This window comes from Cyphomyrmex costatus, unplaced genomic scaffold (genome assembly GCF_001594065.2).
Source record: "Cyphomyrmex costatus isolate MS0001 unplaced genomic scaffold, Ccosl1.0 scaffold639, whole genome shotgun sequence".
Classification (NCBI taxonomy): domain Eukaryota; kingdom Metazoa; phylum Arthropoda; class Insecta; order Hymenoptera; family Formicidae; genus Cyphomyrmex; species Cyphomyrmex costatus.
In genome coordinates this window covers 2,662-17,629 of record NW_017280199.1, presented here as the reverse complement: position 1 = coordinate 17,629, position 14,968 = coordinate 2,662, and the positions used below count along the sequence as shown (strand labels likewise).

At 34.8% G+C, this 14,968-nt stretch overlaps 4 protein-coding genes across 5 annotated transcripts; 2 read left to right on the top strand and 2 right to left on the bottom strand.

Moving 5' to 3' along the window:
- Positions 1-721: 721 nt before the first annotated feature.
- LOC108779909 (transmembrane emp24 domain-containing protein) lies at positions 722-2,565 on the bottom strand. Its single transcript, XM_018547464.1, has 3 exons — positions 2,335-2,565; positions 1,278-1,624; positions 722-1,181 (listed from the first exon to the last, which is right to left on the bottom strand). Exons 1-3 carry the CDS (start codon positions 2,459-2,461, stop codon positions 1,032-1,034), a joined length of 624 nt encoding a protein of 207 aa, XP_018402966.1. The 5' UTR covers positions 2,462-2,565; the 3' UTR covers positions 722-1,031.
- Positions 2,566-4,267: 1,702 nt separating this feature from the next.
- Positions 4,268-6,382, top strand: LOC108779906 (protein ABHD11). The gene is made up of 4 exons (XM_018547461.1): positions 4,268-4,731; positions 5,164-5,320; positions 5,483-5,848; positions 6,058-6,382. The coding sequence occupies exons 1-4, from the start codon at positions 4,619-4,621 to the stop codon at positions 6,373-6,375; spliced, it is 954 nt and encodes a 317-aa protein (XP_018402963.1). The 5' UTR covers positions 4,268-4,618; the 3' UTR covers positions 6,376-6,382.
- A 29-nt stretch (positions 6,383-6,411) lies between these two features.
- Positions 6,412-8,990, bottom strand: unc-119 (unc-119 lipid binding chaperone). 2 transcript variants are annotated; one of them, XM_018547462.1, is made up of 4 exons: positions 8,556-8,990; positions 7,943-8,056; positions 7,345-7,644; positions 6,412-7,250 (listed from the first exon to the last, which is right to left on the bottom strand). In XM_018547462.1, exons 1-4 carry the CDS (start codon positions 8,692-8,694, stop codon positions 7,120-7,122), a joined length of 684 nt encoding a protein of 227 aa, XP_018402964.1. In that variant the 5' UTR covers positions 8,695-8,990; the 3' UTR covers positions 6,412-7,119. The 2 variants fall into 2 exon arrangements, with proteins under 2 accessions (XP_018402964.1, XP_018402965.1); XM_018547463.1 differs by lacking the exon at positions 7,943-8,056.
- Positions 8,991-11,189: 2,199 nt separating this feature from the next.
- On the top strand, positions 11,190-13,648 carry mmy (UDP-N-acetylglucosamine pyrophosphorylase mmy). Its single transcript, XM_018547460.1, has 4 exons — positions 11,190-11,595; positions 11,831-12,329; positions 12,574-12,970; positions 13,069-13,648. The coding sequence occupies exons 2-4, from the start codon at positions 11,845-11,847 to the stop codon at positions 13,606-13,608; spliced, it is 1,422 nt and encodes a 473-aa protein (XP_018402962.1). The 5' UTR covers positions 11,190-11,595; positions 11,831-11,844; the 3' UTR covers positions 13,609-13,648.
- The last annotated feature ends 1,320 nt before the right edge of the window (positions 13,649-14,968 follow it).

Sequence of the window (14,968 nt, the reverse complement as noted above, 5' to 3'; positions counted from 1 at the left end):
CGATATGACCTCTTCCGTTTCACTAGGTTTGTCTTTTATTCCCCCCTGCATTAAAATTCTCTTTCTCATTTTCGTTAAATGTCAAACATATAAACCGATCTGACTTTAGGTACCAAAAGTGTATACGTAATCTACCAGTTTCGCAAAAAAAAAAAAAAAAAAAATAGATCTACTGTTTTTGTACAAAACAATATGACACAAATCCGTCGAGACATGCCTGTTAAGTATATTCCCACGCGCGCCAATACGGTAATCGCCATCGATTAATCTATCCCTCTTGACGCCTTTCCACCCTCCGTCACCCTCCCCCCAATCGAAGTAATCGCGCGATCGATCACCTTAATTGCGGTAGATTCTGTTCCCTTTTCTCAACCACTGCTCAACGGTAACATTAATTGAAGGCCTTTACGCCATGAAACGTTGCCATCGAGAAAAATGTTAGACTCGACCTGTGATCGTTATCGGGTCTCTTGCGCGTTTTTTCTTCTCGTAGGAAATCGTTCCTCTCGGTTGTCTCTCCATCATCGTGCCAGGTACCTTTTATTAGCCAAATGTTGTAAACATGTGCGACAGAGGAAGGACAACTGATAAAGAACTCGTTCTGGATTAATAGTAACTTTCAACTTAAATCAAAAGCATGTTTTACTAATAATTACTAATAAGTACAAAATGGAACTATATATGGATACTTATATTGTCAGCCGAATACAACAACTGACACTTAGAGAAAGATGCATATGTATTTTTTTCCCTTATTACAGTCATATTTCATTCTTCTTAACGTTCCCACCGTTGGGGAAACGTTCACAATTGCACGAAGCCTCGATTTCGTCCCGCGCGCGTTACAAATTCTTGGTTTATTAGAAATCTTACAGTTGTAGGAAATACCTTAATGCTAACGATGTACAGTTTGAGTTTAACCTCGAAAAAATGGAGAACGTATTTACCGATGACTTATTGTGAACGAGATAATTTAATTACATAGAAAAATGTACAATTGATTCACGCAGTGTATCATTAGTTATCCTAAATTACACGATTCTTCGCACTTCGAAGAATCGTTTCAAATAAAGGATTTGCCCTACCGTTACACATACCAGTACCACTACTTCAAAGAACGCCCACACCACGACACGGTAATTTGTACTCTCGTTGATCGCCCTGTGATTGCGATCACGGACCTGAAATCGCAAAAAATGCTCGTAAACATTTAAATCAAGTCAGTAAACATCAATAAAGAAAGAAGTGTGGGTTTTGCTTCTCCATTATGTATGTACCTGCATGTACTCTTGTTCGTTTTTCACACCCCACAAGCTGGTACTCAAATCTTTGATCATATCATCTAACTTTCCATGATTGCTATCTCCATCCTGACCTTCTGTACCAGCATTACCCTCAGATTGTTTCCGATTTTCATCAATATCCATATTGAACATTACCACTTTCGGTGTCATTGTGCTCTTTTGATTACTGAAGCAGTAAGTATAAACGCCTGAAGCATGCGCAGCAAACGTGTATTTCCCACTACTCTCCTGTTCGCCTTGGTAGATTATTCTACCATCAGGGCCGACTATCTTAACATCTATATCTAAGAATCCACCCTCTGCTATTTCAAATGTAAGACCTACAAACATACAAAATAATATTAGGCTGCATAGAAATTTATGGACATATATAGTTTTGTAAACTAATAAACACTGATAAAAACAAACAAGATTGGTAATTATTTGTAATCAATTTATTAGAATTGAGATTTTCTATATTGATAATTTTGCTCAATAATAATAAATTGATTAAAAAAAAATTATTCAGTTTAATGTTTATTCAAAAAGTTTAAATACGTATTTATTAGAATTATATGTGACGACTTGTTCTTTTTAGCTAAACTTTTGTACCACTCATCTCTTTCCTTTCTCCCCTTTCAATACATAGAGAAAACAAGAAAAGTTAAATCGACAAAACGAAAAAGTTTAGCTGAAAAGAACAGAACTCTAACCATTGAATTTTGCTTTAGTATAACGGAGCAAAGTTAAGTAAAATTAGCAAAGTAAAATAAACTCAAATATATATTATACTGTTTGTACACTTTTTATAAATAAATTTTCATGAAATACGACATTCTTATACAAAAATTTGTTTGAAAATAATACAAGTAAAAAAACAGCAAACTCATTAAAGTAGCAAATATTTAAAAAAGTAAGAAAACTAATAAATATCATGTAATAATTGATAAAACAACTGATGAGATTAATTTAAATTATACTCATGAACGTCGTCGACGAAGGTACTCGTTCAAAACGTAACGAAAGGGATGAAGCGCAGTAGAAAACTAACCCATCTTGGTGCCGAATTCGACCTTATCGAAGAAGCATTCCTCGGCATGGGCGTCAACCGTGATGAAGTAACAACGTACGTTAACGATGGATAAGACGAGCAACAAGCACGAGCTAAGCCACCTCATTTTCTTTGTTCGAATTTTACTATATAATCATATAAATGACATATGTTTCTTTTCCACCTGTACGTACCGATCGCTCGTCACTCACAGCGGCATGTTGCTACTACAGCGCCACGTATGCAATGTATGCATATCGCCACGTCTCATGCGGAAATTAGAATTTCTGCAATAAAATGTCATATATATTTGTATGTATAGAGCTGGTTTCACCTATAAGGGTCTCTAATTTCATTCGCAGATTACTCGAATTGTCTCAATTGCTTGCAACGTATCATTTCATTCTTGTTTAACCTTCGATGACAACAAAGATGAAATGATGCTCGCGGCGTGTGAAGGAAGAGGGTGCATTCAGGGGTGCGTTCCAAAACTTGACTCTATGGGTGCGGTTCACTTGACACTACAAATTCTTCGAAGCTTTTGATTGACCAATCGGAAGAAAGAATTATACCGATTGACCAATCAAAAAATGCTTCAAAGCATTCGTAGCATCAAGTGGACCATAATCTCTATTATATGTTAACTCCAAGTACCTTTTATTATTTTTGTACAACATTCGCACCCTACTGTAGTATGATTTTTTAATATGATTGGTTTATACAGTAAAGAACTAAGGATAAGACCAATGGTCGCGTTGAGTCTGCTGAACGCAACCAATAGGTGCATCCAGAAGCATGACCGCTCACTAAGCGCTCAATGAGTTTTTTTATCTGATTGGCATATTCCATTAGATCTAAAAATATAAACCAAACAGATACAAGAGCTCACTGATGAGTGGTCGTGCACCCATTTACATCAAAGAATTTTAGAAGAGTTGCAAAGCTACTTTTTCTGCTGAACGCTGCTTTTTTTACTGAATGCAACCAATGAACGGACTTAACAGTTGAGTGCTCACTGTTATTGGTGCATTTTTCTAAACTATCTAATTAGACCTTTAGCCTTTAGATCTAAAAGAATACATCAATACCGACCTTAAAGGTTGATTTAAGCGGGGAGCACAGACTTTTGCATAACGCATAAACCATATACATAAAGAATTTGATTGGTCCACTGACTCATGCATAAGAAAATGGACCAATGAAATTCCTTATGCACATGCTTTATGCGTTATGCAAAAGTCTGTGCTCCCCGCTTTATACTGGCCGTAAACTGTTAACTTATGCCGTAATCTGTAAAAATTAACCAATCACAGTCGAATGAGAGGGGAATAATCGATTATAATTGGTCAATTTCTACAGATTACAGCATAAGTTAACAGATTACGGCCAGTATAATCCAACCTTAATTCTTATTATATTTATTAAGAATTAATATATATTATTATTAATTCTTATTATATTAATTCTTATTATTACATTAGTTGAAATGTGTTCGTTGTTCGTTTCCAGTTAGCATTATGAATATTTCAAAACATGAATTTTTAATTAGCCAACAAATATTCCAAAATATCTGTGTTGAGGCAATATTAAAATAGTCTATAAATAAAAACCTTGATAATATAAGAAACTAAATAAGGAAAAATATATAAATGTCCTATTCTAACACAAACTCTTTATTATATAATTTACAAAAGGCTAGTAATTAATAACTTTAAATATAATTCAAATAAGAAATCAAGATATTTTAGAAGTTTCTCAAAACATTTAATTCTGTCTGTTTGAGATATTAATTTTGTTACAAATCTTTCGAAAAGAGAAGCATATCAAATTAATTAAACAGGAAATGATTTCAAAACAAAAACAAAGAAATGCTAAAAATTTTTTAATGGCGGATCTTCAATATTACCCAAGATATAAGATATTTTTAAATTATGACAAAAGTATTGCAAAATAGTTGTCTTGAATCATCGATTTCGACGAAATTATAAATCTACATATTTATACAGTAACGCTTAATATATATCCGCCTTAACTCATTCTGGTTCATGAAATTATGACTGAATCATTGAACTGCACTGAACTAAAATGTATACTGTAAATTGGCGAAGAGGGAAGATTAAAGAATGCCGAAGAAAGTTATCTTACAATCTCGATATGCGTGAGCGCGCTGAATCATTTTTGGATATCAAGAATTTATAAATAGCAATTATGCGCGCTATCAGAGGCCTCTGTGATTGTTAGATAAAGAAGATACGTGCGAGTGTATTGGTATCCGACTATAATAATGATAGGTCAAAATTTATCAGTGCTCCTTCCGTGGAAGAAGCCCACCTTGCATCGCTCGATTAAGAATCTGCATTCCTCCTGTCGCCAATGTTTGCGCAGCAATCTGTTATTGTGAGTATTCGCGCAGTAGGACGCATCCGGATTAATTTGCGGCGTCTGTTTCTAACCTAACAAGTATTTTCTCGCACTTTTCTTCGCACTTGAATGAAGAAATAGTTCAGATTTTAATTTTTACTACACACTGATGCAATGAAGACTTAATTTATTAATAATATCCATTTATAATATTATACTGTTCAACCTCGACTACGTCTATCTATTTTTATCCATCCAACGTTTAACTATATTTTTTAAACTATTTTATAATTTTATTTAGTATTTAAAACGACTGAAAAGAGTCGAAATGTTTCGTATACATATTTGAAATTAAAATATTTATTTTTTGTAATGGATTAATATCTTAATAAATGTTTATACAATATCTTTTTCATGTTTAATTTTTTGACCTATTTTCTTAATCAATAAAGTATTTCCTTTTTTAAGAACCGTGCCAGTAAAACTCGCTTACACTTCGTACGAGTCGGTGAAGGAACATGAACCAGATACGAAAGAACCTATTATTATAATGCACGGTCTCTTTGGCTCAAAAAACAATTGGAACTCACTGTCGAAGGCGATCCATCAAAAGACTAAACGCAAGGTTATTATTAGTTATTATTAATGCTCTCTGATAATCTATGAGATTAAACTTAAATTACAATATATGTTTTAATATCTTTTAACATAGACTATACATTTTGTTTCTTAGATCGTTATAGTATGAAAATAATTTTGTGTTGTGCTTAAGAAAATGAATGCATAGGTCATTGCGGTGGATGCCAGAAATCATGGTGATTCTCCACATTCATCGAACATGTCGTACAAGGATATGGCAGGGGATATGATTCAACTTTTAAACGACCTAGGTTTTGAGAGAGCTGTCTTAGTTGGCCATAGTATGGGTGGTTCGGCCGTTATGTATACCGCATTAAATTTTCCACAATATGTTGAGAAATTGGTGGTTGTTGATATGTCTCCTGTAAGAGCTAGTCCTAATCTTATGCAGATGGAAAGGATCTTCGAAGCCATGCGTTTGGTGATGGTGGATGGAAGTCTCACTCTGTCAAAGGCACGCAAAACAGTGGATCAACAACTGTCCAAGTCTATTAAATCTGACTCGATGCGTCAGGTATCATTTCCTCTAATCTTATTTTATTTTTAGTATAATGCTGGTTTCTACCAATGTTAGATTAGCTTTAGTTTATTTAACTTATGCTGCATCTTTTTTAAATTCTCATTAAAAAGATAAAGAATTAGTTGAACCAAGATTAAAATTAAACTATATATGGTATATACATGTTAGTAGCAAAGAATCACATTTGTATTATGTTTGTGTAGTTCATACTGACGAATTTGGTGGAAGCAGATGCAGGAAAATACAAATGGCGAGTTAATTTGCCAGTACTGGAGCAGGCATTCTCGACTCAAATAGCTGTATTTCCTAATATAAACTCGAAGATCTATGGTGGCCCTACATTATTCATAGGCGGTGCTAATAGTGATTATATTCAGATGAAAGATCATAACGCAATCAAGAAGCTGTTTACCATGGCAGAATTTCATTATATTGATGGAGCGAGTCACTGGGTCCATGCAGATAAGCCTAGCGAATTCGTCGATCTTTTAACAACTTTTATAAATTACTCAATCTTATGATACTTGTGAGTATGTAGAAAAAAAAGTCAAACATCCTTTGTAAATATATATACGTGTATTTTGGATGAACTCCACAATATTACAGAACAATGTGAAAAGTATTTAAACAATAATAGTCGTGTAAGAGTGGAAAGAAACTGTAAGTTATGTGATTACGATAGAAAAAAGCGCCGTTGAGCATCAAAAAACGCAATTCCTAATTTAGTTTGCCCTTCATTGTACATGTTACCGTGGGAACTGTGAATAGGCTTTAGAGATTCGAATGCTCGTGGAACTAGATGTAATTCCACTCAGAGGCCACATGTGTCAATGTGCTACATGTGCTTAAATAACGATACTCGCCGTTAGCGAATGCATCGTATAAGGGCAGATATGCCATTAAAACAGTCTATAAAATTAAATATCACTTCGATTCGTTAATAATTTATAAATAATTGTTCTTTTATACTAAAGAAAAATAGGAACTGTTCGATTTATCAACAAATCAAGTGTAGTTTCAGATAAAGCATTTCTGTTGCAACAATAATCGCGTGTTCAGAGATCATTTACTGATCTGCAAATCTTTAAGCTCGTTTTGTGCCGAAAGACGAAATGTCAAACACTAGCCAAATGTGCAAACCGATCATCATCATTATCATCATTCATCATCATCGCTGTAACATGTAACTGTGATATATTTTTGTAATCCTATATATATATATATATATATATCACTTGCAATAATACTAATCAACAAACTGCACATTACAATACATCGTGCGTTGTATGCCCACCGTTGTAAGCGTAGTCGGCCTTATTGTGCATCACAAGCTGATTGTCGACGAAATAAAAAGAATCAGATCGCGTCTCAAATGGATTCGCGATCATTTCGGAAACTGAAAAGACATGCACGTTGTTTAGAATTATGATTTTTTGCCATTCCATTTCAGGTATATTCTGAGTTTGTTGAAATTCCTTTTGGCGACTCACCTAGATCCGCAGGCAATGTTGGAAACTCATAGATGTGTTCGCAGGTGTTTTTGCTGTTTGGTATGCAAAATCCGAACTGAAAATCGAAGGTTTTCAGCAACCTGTCTCGGAAAAAGTGCCGTTCTATCATCCGAAAGTTATTGATCGGCTTAGGCCCTACTAGAAATTCGATCGTTGCTCCAACTGTTTTTAACTTCAGGAATTGTGGCGTAAATTGATATCGCACAAAGCGTCCCGTGTTTGCATCTTCAGATCCGAGTTCTTCGCAATCTGCTTCCGGCTCTTGATGAATATCGCATTCTGATAAATATACAGAAAATAAAAATTACTATAGATGTGTAATTGATATCTAAATCTACAATTAATACTTTGTTTTTTCACAATCATATAAAACTTTTATTATACAATTATGTATTGTACAACATTTATGTAATGTAACATCACAATATATGTTAAATAACATACATACTTAATTTATAATAATGCAAGAGTATTATTATACATTTATTCAAAGTTTTAGATTGTTTGTTATTTATTATAGAAAAAGTTTTAAAATGTTAAAATTAATTGTAAAAAAAAGCATCTAAAATTTACGCACCACTAGCAGGAGGCTTTGTTATTTCAAACAGTACAGCGCCAGTTTCTAGATCCCTAATTTGAAATCTTGTAAAGTCTATATCGTAGATATTGGCCTCAGGAGAGCAGAGATATTCTGTAAACATATTGGTAACTATGTATGAAAATGATTTGACAAGCGATCAATATTAACTCTTAATATACATCATTGGATCACTTGTATTCTGTTCAAAAGACCTTTTCAAAAAACTGGGAGCATCAAGTAAAAAATTCTATATATATATATATATATATATATAACTCATAACATTTTATATATAATTCTTACAAATACAATATAATATTTAAAGAACATTTGTAAGATCATTTAATAATTCTTGTATATTTGTTAAAGTGATGATAATAATTAACCCAGGACACAAAGCCCCATTGTGTGTATCAAAGGTTAAGAAAGTATAGACATAGGTTGTTTTCCTTTTACAAAAAAAAAAAAAAAAAAAAACACTATCCTTCTCCATATTTAAAAACAAAAATAAAACATTTGCATTGGACTGTGTCAAGTAATAAAGTTTCCTACAAGGAAAGCAGCCACTGAAGGTTAGTCAACGGTATTTAAATTCCAAGTGGAAACATACTGTCCGTGATAGTGGGCAATCGGAGCACCATTTCTGGAGTCACCGGTCCACCCTCGACACCACCATCGGTGCCGTTTTCTGCGTTGTACGGCGCGATCGTTCGCGACTCGTTCGACTTGTTTTCGCTGTCCACGCTCATAATTTATTCACGAGGCTAAACGTATTTGTATACGGAGACGATAACGTATGGCATTCGGTCGAACGGGAAGGATTGGCCGGAATGAAGTTCACGACTGCAGACGTCGCTGGACATTAATCTCGTATACCCTGTTCACCGCCTCGTTGTCGGCACGTTCGTCGCGTCGCCACGGCCACGCGTCATCCTGGAGTCCTCGGCAGTCATCACTGATTACGTTTACGACTGATTACGGCCTTCTCGGATGGGGATAAATTGCGAATACATGATCAGCATGATCGCCGCGATGCGATCAGCAGACAACGCCGCCATATTGTTGGTCGGATTTTTTGTACTTGCGCACTGGAATTTTATATCATTTATGACTATTGGCTACCGATTTTTAGCTACTGTCCTATCATGTCCTATAAACCGTATAACTATCTGGACGGATGTTTACAGCATACGATTTAAGCTGGTTCTATATTAGTCATAAGACTACCGCAAACTTGTCGCGATAGTTAATCTTATACATCACTTTTTAATTGTTGCATCATTTGTTGCTGCATGATGATTTCATTGTAACCCACGTAGCGTATATGTAGTGCACCACGACGCGATACTTCATTGGCTCGTTTTCAAATGACAATGGTAGGACCAGATCACGCTTCCATATGACATTGCCCATGTTGTGTTTAACGATTGTTAATTCGGAGAATCTTGAACGTATAAATAGGATATTTAAAGTTATTAGTTGCGTAATTGTCTTATTACATCATTAATGATAAATTCATCATTAATGATAAATTGTCACAATGACGAAACTTATTTAATATTATTTCTATTTATGAACACGTCTCGTTGGATTTCAATTGTACTGCAAGCTAATAAGCTATGTCATAGTAAATATATAGAGCGAGTATATTAATTCATCGATTGATCAGCTTTTACGGAATAAAATTACATTTGCTCGTAATGCGATCAATCGATGAATTAAATAATTAAAAAACTCGCTCAGATTGAGTGAGATAACAACATACGGAATTCGGCGCGAAAAATTTGTGTAAATTATTTGATGCATTACGGGAGAGTCGAGGTATCTTGTGTAGGGTGTTCGATCAGATATATCCGTTTACGATATGAGGAACTCGAGATCTTTCTCGATATGTACACTGATCTAATTTCTCTCTTTCCAATTGTAAATTCGCTACACAATGCATAATTGTATTCGTTCCATACGAAGATTTGATAATATAGTGATCGATAAGGATGGATTCATGTCGACGTCGAATGTTAATTAGAATTTCCTCGAATAGTGCATATCATCGGCACATATCATACAATTGTTGCCATATTGTAATATTCTATATATCGCGTATGTATTACAATGCTTCGTAACCATTTATTTCAACGTTCTGTTGCCTACGAAACCACGAATACCAGCAGGAACTCGCGGATTTGTTTTATTAGCGCTGGACATTATTTTTGCTGCTTATATAATTTATATTTGTTATTTTATATTACATTACATTATATTATTATATATTGTATTTTATTATATTATAATGTATTTTATATATATTACATTTAATTATGTGTGTTATTATTATTATATATTATTTATTATCGCGCTCAGATTGAGTGAGATACGAGAGGCCGTGCATTTAATTATTTATATTGGCATGAAATTCCGTCCGGTAGCGTTCAGTTTTGCTACATATTCTATATTTAACGTTCATACAATATATAACGCTCATGGAATCGATCATTTCATCATCTGTTTATCAAATGTTTAACAAAGACAAATGCTCGCGAGCGTTGCGAGTGTTTACATGCAACAATCAATCAGTAAAAGAATGAACTTTCATTAAAGAATCGATCGTTTTAAAACGATGATATCGCGAATTATAGATTATTTGCGCGAGGTATTTGGAGTATATCAATATGTTTATGATCAACACGTCGATTATGTTTTCTAAATGTTTTCGCGTACTGTTTGTCTATGATTGCATGCAGTGATTATACGCGAAGTAAGTGTGTGAAACTTATACCGATCGATTCCGCACATTTAGGATAGACTTTTTCTCATCATAAGCACCTATAGAGCTAGTATTTACAATATTGCGGAATTAAGCAATATCGTAAAAAGATAAAAGTTGTTATCAAAATTGACTCAGATAAAATTGTTATCTGAGTAGCTGAGGAGAAAGTTATTTATACATATATATGTATATATATAAGTACTATTGTGAGATATATCAGTTTTTGACGGTCTGAAAAATCTCGAGTGTTCGCGAATATTAACGAATGCGAGTTTAAACAAAAAGAAAAACATTAAGAAATTCTCGTTTAGTCGTTTTTGCATGTAGTTCTCGAATCAAGGTCGTTCGCTTTCTCGCCGGGGCTCGCCGCGGCGCCGGCATAGCGGAAGAAAGACCCTTTGACTTACATATGTTTACTATATACATGCTACATCTGTTTGTATAAGTGACATTGCGACGGTTTCGCCGTTACAAGATTGAAAAGACGCGAAAGAAATATTTATCGGTTATTGGCAGCGGTGCGGTACATAATCGCGCTGCTTCGTGAGGTGATCAGCTCCTTTTCGTTCGACAGCTCTGTGAAACGGTCACAGATGAAGGAGAAACAAGTCGAGCTCGTCTGCTCGTTGTAAATAGGCAGGTTATCTCTCACTATCGTTGAATGTTATTGCGTCGCGGAAGAAAAGCTCATCTAAAGGACGGCATCCACGGCACGAGCTACACCGACCCGCACCGACCACACGGACGAAGCTCTCGTTGTAAGACGTAAAAGATATGGTAGGAAAGAAAAAGAAGATTGTACGCGCGGAGAAGGCCGGTCTCGCGGGAGGGGTCGATAAGAGAAATCGAGCCGGGCGTGCTACGTGGAATCGTGAAAGTGAAGGTATGCTGCCGTTACTTGTGGTCGCGGGAGAGGCCGATCGAACCCGATGAATACCTGTTGCCTCTTTCTCGTTCTTTCCCTTGTGCTCGCGTTCGCGTTTTGACTGTCTCGAGTAGTCTTGACGTGACGTGGGCAACTGTATCGGGAACGAGGAATTTACACGGGACACGCGACGATAAACGCGACACGCGATAAGGGGATACATTGTACACACTTTCACAAGTGTCAAACGTAGATTATTGACACGGCATGAGTATGGAGCGACTAAAAAAGAAGCTGAGGGAGTACGATCAGGAACATCTGCTCAGATTTTGGGAGGAGTTGACGGACGAGGATAGGAAGCAACTGGAGAATGATATAGATGAGCTTGACCTGCAGGAAATTACGGCATATTTTAAGAAGGCTATGGAATCCTCTCAGATCATTGGCCAGAATATACTGGATGACAAGCTACAGCCGATTGATGAGACCAAGATAGCTTCTGTCAAGACATCCACTGAAGAAGAGTTGAATTTGTATAAAGAATATGGTTTGAAAGAAATAGCCCAAGGTAGAGTGGCTGTGTTATTGTTGGCAGGTGGTCAAGGCACGCGACTAGGAGTCACCTATCCTAAGGGGATGTACGATGTTGGATTGCCATCGCATAAAACTCTTTTTCAACTGCAGGCAGAAAGAATACTCTGCCTGCAAAATATGGCGCAACGACAATATGGGAAACATGGAGAGATAACTTGGTATGAGAATCAACAAGTATCATTGATTGCGTTAAGTAGAAAAAGCTTTGCAACTGTTGTAAAATTGTTTAATATAATTGGTTTTGTTCTTAGTTCCTCACTGAATCTAAATGTATAAATCAATTATATTAAAGAACTTTATTATTGCAAAGCAGCTTTTTCTGTTGAAAGTAACTATTGTTGTTAATATACCATATGTGATAAGGAAAAGAAAATGAGAAATTGATTTAATCTTATTTTTCAGGTATATTCTTACTAGCGAAGCTACTCATGTTGCCACTATCGAATATCTAAGCAGACATAATTATTTTGGTTTAAAAGAGAAAAATGTTAAAACCTTCAAACAGAGTATGCTACCGTGTTTCACCTTCGATGGAAAAATTATTTTGGACGCTAAGCATCGTATTTCCAAGGCTCCCGATGGTAACGGAGGATTGTATCGTGCTTTGAAAACTCAAAAAATATTGAACGATATGGAACAACGCGGTATTCGGAGTATTCACGCACATTCCGTGGACAACATCTTGGTGAAAGTAGCAGATCCTACATTCATAGGATACTGCTTGCTATCTGAAACCGATTGTGGAGTTAAAGTTATCGAAAAGTCTTCGCCTTCTGAAGCCGTTGGCGTAGTTTGTAAGGTATGTTCTTTTATAATGACAATTAAATTTACATATAGACCTATAAACATGTATTTTTCCAATCTCCTTTTATACTGTTTTAATTTCGGTTAATATAGGTAGACGATCACTATCAAGTAGTTGAATACAGCGAAATGACAAAGGAAACTGCAGAGCTTCGACATGTCAGTGGGCAATTGGTATACAATGCTGCTAATATATGCAATCATTACTTTACGGTCGACTTTTTAAAAGACATTGGACACCTTCATGAGAAAGATTTACTTTTGCATATGGCGAAAAAGAAAATTTCATACGTTAATGACGATGGGGAAAGAATCGTTCCAAAAATTCCTAACGGTATCAAGATAGAAAAGTTTGTGTTTGACGTGTTTCCTTTCGCAAAGAATTTCGCGGTATGGCAGGGAACGCGCAAGGAGGAATTTAGTCCGTTGAAAAATTCAAATTCCGTTGGTCAAGATTGTCCAAACACCGCTCGGATCGATTTGCTCAATTTACATAAAAAATGGCTGTTGGAAGCCGGTGCAAAACAAGTTGAAGACAATGTCGAAATCTCTCCCTTGCTCTCGTATGCGGGAGAAAATTTGTGTCAAATCGTAAACGGTCAATCTTTCGTGGGACCACAAATTCTCGAATAATAAGGGACAATTTTTCATTCTTTTATAATAATGACATATTCTGAACATTTACATTTTTCCGAATAGATTAAACATACATTTTAAAAATATTTTTTTGTATATTAATCGTTTGTATAATTTATATACCATCTGGTTTTTGGTTTTAATAGTCATGCGTACTTTTATTTCATGACGGAATTGGCTGAACTAGATGAAAAGAAAAATTGTGTAAATAAAAGACTATGACGTTGATAATTGTGTATAGAATTTGGTTGTATATATTCAAGTGTAAAATTCGATTGTAATTCGGCAATATTATTGTATAGTCCACAAGTATTGTGGCCATCACATTTTTATATACTGTTATCATATGTACATGAAATAAAAGTTATATATATAAATTTAAAGATATATGTATATAAAAGCATTTCTAACTATCTGAACTAAATCTAATTGGCTTTTATTATAAGTATGTATAAGTTCAACTTGAACTTCTATGAAATTGAATATTAAGATTATTTATATGCTATTTTTGAAATTATTGTGATAAAAAAGACTTGAATTTAACGCTCTTTAATTTTAGCTATAAATATAAAAAGTTGTTAATTGGAAGATAATATATATGTTCTTTATTGCTGCACTAAAATACACTAAAACTTTTTATCTCACTCTCTTTTATCAAACTTTAAATATATACATATATGTATTTCATTTTGAAAGTAATAAAGAGGAGAAATAACATAATTTATATAATAAACGTTATTTATAAAAAAATATCTATTTTCTTATATTTATTTTAATACCTTTAGAGTATTTCTCTTTCATCATTTTTAGTAAATATTTATCTGTTTATTATAATAACTTTATTTATTTCGTTTTCGTGTAACATAAAATTTCTCAAAATTTTTGCTTAAAATTAGAGATAATTTTAATTAGAGAAACCTAAAATTAGAGATAATTGTAGTATTTTTATTTAAAACGAAATAAATATGTATATATATATATATTCGAATGTTGGGCGGAAAAAAATTCTAAATGCCAAAAGTGCAAGTACAAAGATCACGTCTTGTGGGGGAGATGGACATAGATGTCATTACCGTCGTTCGTAAAAGCGGAGAGAAACCTGAGAGCGGCCATGGAGGCCTTTTTCTTGTAATGCTTCTAACTGCCCGTACACTAGCGGCACCAACGCTGCGGGAACTACGTACCACGTCCATTTTCGTGAACCGCCGTCTCGTCGATAAAATCGTATCGTCGAAAGTGGACGTGGTTCGGGTCCGTGTTAAATCAGGATAAAGAAGATTTGCTCAGTATGAGTGAGCGCGACAGCTCGATACGTCCGTTCTTTTCTCGTTCGGCAACCTTTGACGCATCGAGAGAG

Excerpts from the sequence above, each read along its gene's own strand:
- LOC108779906 (XM_018547461.1), top strand. The coding sequence starts at position 4,619 with ATGATAGGTCAAAATTTATCAGTGCTCCTTCCGTGGAAGAAGCCCACC. Across the intron at positions 4,732-5,163 it reads TTGCGCAGCAATCTGTTATT|AACCGTGCCAGTAAAACTCG; the intron begins GTGAGTATTCGC and ends TCCTTTTTTAAG. Across the intron at positions 5,849-6,057 it reads AATCTGACTCGATGCGTCAG|TTCATACTGACGAATTTGGT; the intron begins GTATCATTTCCT and ends ATGTTTGTGTAG.
- mmy (XM_018547460.1), top strand. The coding sequence starts at position 11,845 with ATGAGTATGGAGCGACTAAAAAAGAAGCTGAGGGAGTACGATCAGGAA. Across the intron at positions 12,330-12,573 it reads AAACATGGAGAGATAACTTG|GTATATTCTTACTAGCGAAG; the intron begins GTATGAGAATCA and ends CTTATTTTTCAG. Across the intron at positions 12,971-13,068 it reads CCGTTGGCGTAGTTTGTAAG|GTAGACGATCACTATCAAGT; the intron begins GTATGTTCTTTT and ends CGGTTAATATAG.
- LOC108779909 (XM_018547464.1), bottom strand. The coding sequence starts at position 2,461 with ATGAGGTGGCTTAGCTCGTGCTTGTTGCTCGTCTTATCCATCGTTAAC. Across the intron at positions 1,625-2,334 it reads CGAATTCGGCACCAAGATGG|GTCTTACATTTGAAATAGCA; the intron begins GTTAGTTTTCTA and ends GTATGTTTGTAG. Across the intron at positions 1,182-1,277 it reads ACGAACAAGAGTACATGCAG|GTCCGTGATCGCAATCACAG; the intron begins GTACATACATAA and ends TTGCGATTTCAG.
- unc-119 (XM_018547462.1), bottom strand. The coding sequence starts at position 8,694 with ATGAGCGTGGACAGCGAAAACAAGTCGAACGAGTCGCGAACGATCGCG. Across the intron at positions 7,645-7,942 it reads AACAAAGCCTCCTGCTAGTG|AATGCGATATTCATCAAGAG; the intron begins GTGCGTAAATTT and ends TATATTTATCAG. Across the intron at positions 7,251-7,344 it reads AACATTGCCTGCGGATCTAG|TTTCCGAAATGATCGCGAAT; the intron begins GTGAGTCGCCAA and ends ATGTCTTTTCAG.